Source organism: Cyprinodon variegatus, unplaced genomic scaffold (assembly GCF_000732505.1).
Source record: "Cyprinodon variegatus isolate N-32 unplaced genomic scaffold, C_variegatus-1.0 Scaffold2248, whole genome shotgun sequence".
Classification (NCBI taxonomy): Eukaryota; Metazoa; Chordata; class Actinopteri; order Cyprinodontiformes; family Cyprinodontidae; genus Cyprinodon; species Cyprinodon variegatus.
The window spans coordinates 11,064-14,250 of NW_015152701.1; the positions used below are offsets into that span (position 1 = coordinate 11,064).

The 3,187-nt window shown below is 38.9% G+C and overlaps 1 protein-coding gene across 1 annotated transcript in view; it reads right to left on the reverse strand.

The window, feature by feature from the left end:
• The window catches only part of LOC107080719 (transmembrane protein 263-like), a 7,808-nt gene that overhangs the window by 1,573 nt on the left and 3,048 nt on the right, over positions 1-3,187 (reverse strand). The window contains exon 2 of the mRNA XM_015368924.1: positions 1,544-1,631. Within this exon, the coding sequence (XP_015224410.1) occupies positions 1,544-1,631 (88 nt within the window). The remainder of the gene's footprint in view (positions 1-1,543; positions 1,632-3,187) is intronic.

Genomic DNA, 3,187 nt, shown 5'->3' on the forward strand with positions numbered 1-3,187 from the left:
TTTAAATTATAATTTAAAGTAATCTACTTATGCTATGAAACAGGCAATGTGTTGTTCAATGCTGTAGCACACATATTGTTTACAGTGCGACCGGTCTAACTAGGGAGTACCAATATGGTGGCCAGTGGCTTTACTTCAACCCTGTACTACTAACGTGCAATCAGCAATCCAGTGAATTAATAGAGAGCAGTGGTCTGTGTGCTAGCTGCAGCTCTACTCTTTTCTATGTGACAGCAAACCCACTGTAAGCATATTAACGCTTACAGCTGGAGTGAGAAGGTCACTGGAAAAAAAAAAAAAAAAAAAAAAAAACATGTCATGCAAACATTCCAGAACATTCTGATCAGATCTGTCCAGCTTGAGAGGGGTGGTTTATGCCGATTCCCAATCAGAGCTGCATGCATGTAAACAATCAAAATAAACATGATGGTCAGAGTATTCTGACTGGCATGTTAACATTTCCAGTCTGGTCGGCCATTTTACTCTGATTACCCATGTCCATATAAACGGTACAATCCAAATATTTATATTTTTTGCAATTTTAAAATTGTGTTCTGTTAAAATGTGAGAATTACCCAGCCCTAGGAATCAACATTTTTCACCACCTTCCTCACATCACCTGGTTCTGATTTCAAGGTCAGATCCATCCAGATTAATGGCAGGAGTGGCGGCCTAGTGGTTGCTCTCAGAGCGAGACCCTGAACCCCACTCTGCTCCCCGGGAGCCGCAAATGGCAGCCCACTGCGCCCAAAGGGAATGAGTTAAATGCAGAGAGTGAATTTCTTTGTGCTGTAGTTGTGACAGTGTAATTAGTGCCACACTGTCACTGTATAATTAGTGCAATAAAACGCAGAGCGACAGTCATAAAGGTGACTTCAGTGGATTGACTGAAGCTGATCTGCGTCTGTCTCTGAAGCAAAGACATGATAGAAAAGGAACCAAACATCCAAACATCCAAACATGGTCCGGTGGGATGAAAGTGATCCAACTCATTCCCAGTTTGTCAGATCTAACTCTAAATCATATGAACTCTGAGCTCTTAATGGCTGCAGAAGGGGAGATGCAATCTTAACTGTAAAGATCTTTATTCATTTTAATAAACAAAAAAGACTCACAGCTAAAAGTTTGTCTAGATTTTTTGTTTCATCTTATTTTAGAAATTGGCAGACCTTGGTTATTAGGTAGAGTTTTTATTTTCCTCTGAAATCTTTATTTAACGTTAAATAGATGTTGTGAAAATATAATTTGCTGATTGGTTACATTAGAGGGCTTTAACTGACTGACTGAGACTGCTTCTCTGATCCTCGGGAGGCCACAGCGCCATGGTGACCCAGAGACGCTGGGGGGGGCCTGACCCTGTTCAAAGTGTCTCAGAGCTGCGCCACAAATAGACTGGAGCTGTAACCGCTGGAGCACACAAACACCGATCCTCCTGATAGAACAAGCATTTCTTCAACAGCACCAGCAATATGTGAGCCCAGATTGCACCATGTTCCCCAATGAGGTCCCAGCATTTAGACACGTCCCTCAGCTCAGCGCTTACCCTCTGGTGACTGGCTGTCGGCCGGTTCGGCTTCATCTGACGCCAGGCTGGTGCCGGGCTGGGGCTCCACGTTCACGCTGTTCACATCCTGGAACCAAAACAGGAAAATCCTGAGGTGGCATCAGGAAATAGACCAGACCACGTGAAAAATTCCAAATAACATTCCACCTTTTAGTTTAAATTCAGACAATTTATAATCCATCTCCTGGATTAAATTCAGTCTAAAATGTAATGTTTGTTTCTGTAAAGGGGGATTAAAAGTTAACCATGCAACAAATTATATATGTCAGATTAAATAATACTACTATTACTTATACGATAGTATCAAGGTGCCACTTTATTGCATTCCTTATACTATATCCGTTGGTTGAGCTGTTCTTTTTCCATCTCTTTGCAGGTGATGAAGCAGACTGAAGATGTTTTATCTTTATCTCCCTTTTATCTCCTCTTTCTTTCATCTTTTCTCCTTTTTTTTCTGTTTCTCCATTCCTATTCTATTTACATTACAGTGTCCATATAATCTGTAATAATCCCTGCATAATTATATAAAGCTTATATGCATAAATCAAGCGGAACACAATGGTGATAGGCGTACTGCTTCACTGGGGAAAGTATAATCTGTTGGGCTCTTTTTGGCATCAAGACAATTATAATAATGCAACAAATTGTGTGTTTGAATGTCAGTTTGTATTAAATTAGTTATTTTTCTGCAACATGATGGTCCCGGTTCTTTAAATAAGAGATGCACCAATCCAATCTGATACCTGGGCTGAACATATCGGCCACCATGTGAGTGAAGGCTTTAGACTTCACATAAACAGTTAAAAGTGACAACACAGATAGAAATGTCATTTATTTGTTAATAAATGTAAAATAGCAGCAAAAAAATAAATAACAGTTCCATGTAAAGTGCACCGAATTGCATCTCTGATATCAGATTGCTGATATTCGGTCAATGTATCTAAAAAATGCATCTGTTTTTAATAAAGGCACCGATTTATAATCCAAACTTCAAAGAAGATATTTTATCTATTAGTCCTAAAATCCATAGCTACAAATTAATCAAAACAATTAATTTCAAAATAAAAAAAAGTATATACATATTTAGTAAAAGTGTAGATTGGTGCTGAAAAAGGTACATTTTATATTATTTTAATAATTGTTTTATAAATTTTGATGGGTCCAAAATATATTAGGCCCAAAACATCAACATAAAGGATCCTGTACTAACTGGACTAATAGATTGAAATGAAATCATGTAGGATGAGCTCAAGCGTTGCCTCATCCTGCTAGCTCTGTGCTAGCTGACGCCATTTCTCACTGCTTCATATCTTAGATTCAAGCAAAATAAATAAATAAAATTAGTGTAAACATCAGTTAAACTTTTGAGGCTTGGTGTGAAGCAATGTGAGGTCACGCTGCCCACATTTGCTAATGCTAACCATTAGCATTAGCTGACCTTGCAAGCTGCGCCGAGTGAGAATTGGCGAGCACGAGGGCGCCACCTACTGGCTGGGAGGAAGTAAAACTCGTAGATAACCGTATTCACCTTTTAGTTTGACTAACACCCAAAAATGCATCAAATAGAAACAAGCAGTTAGGTGAGTGTTTTAGTTTTGATGCCTTAGAAGAAATAACAGTAGG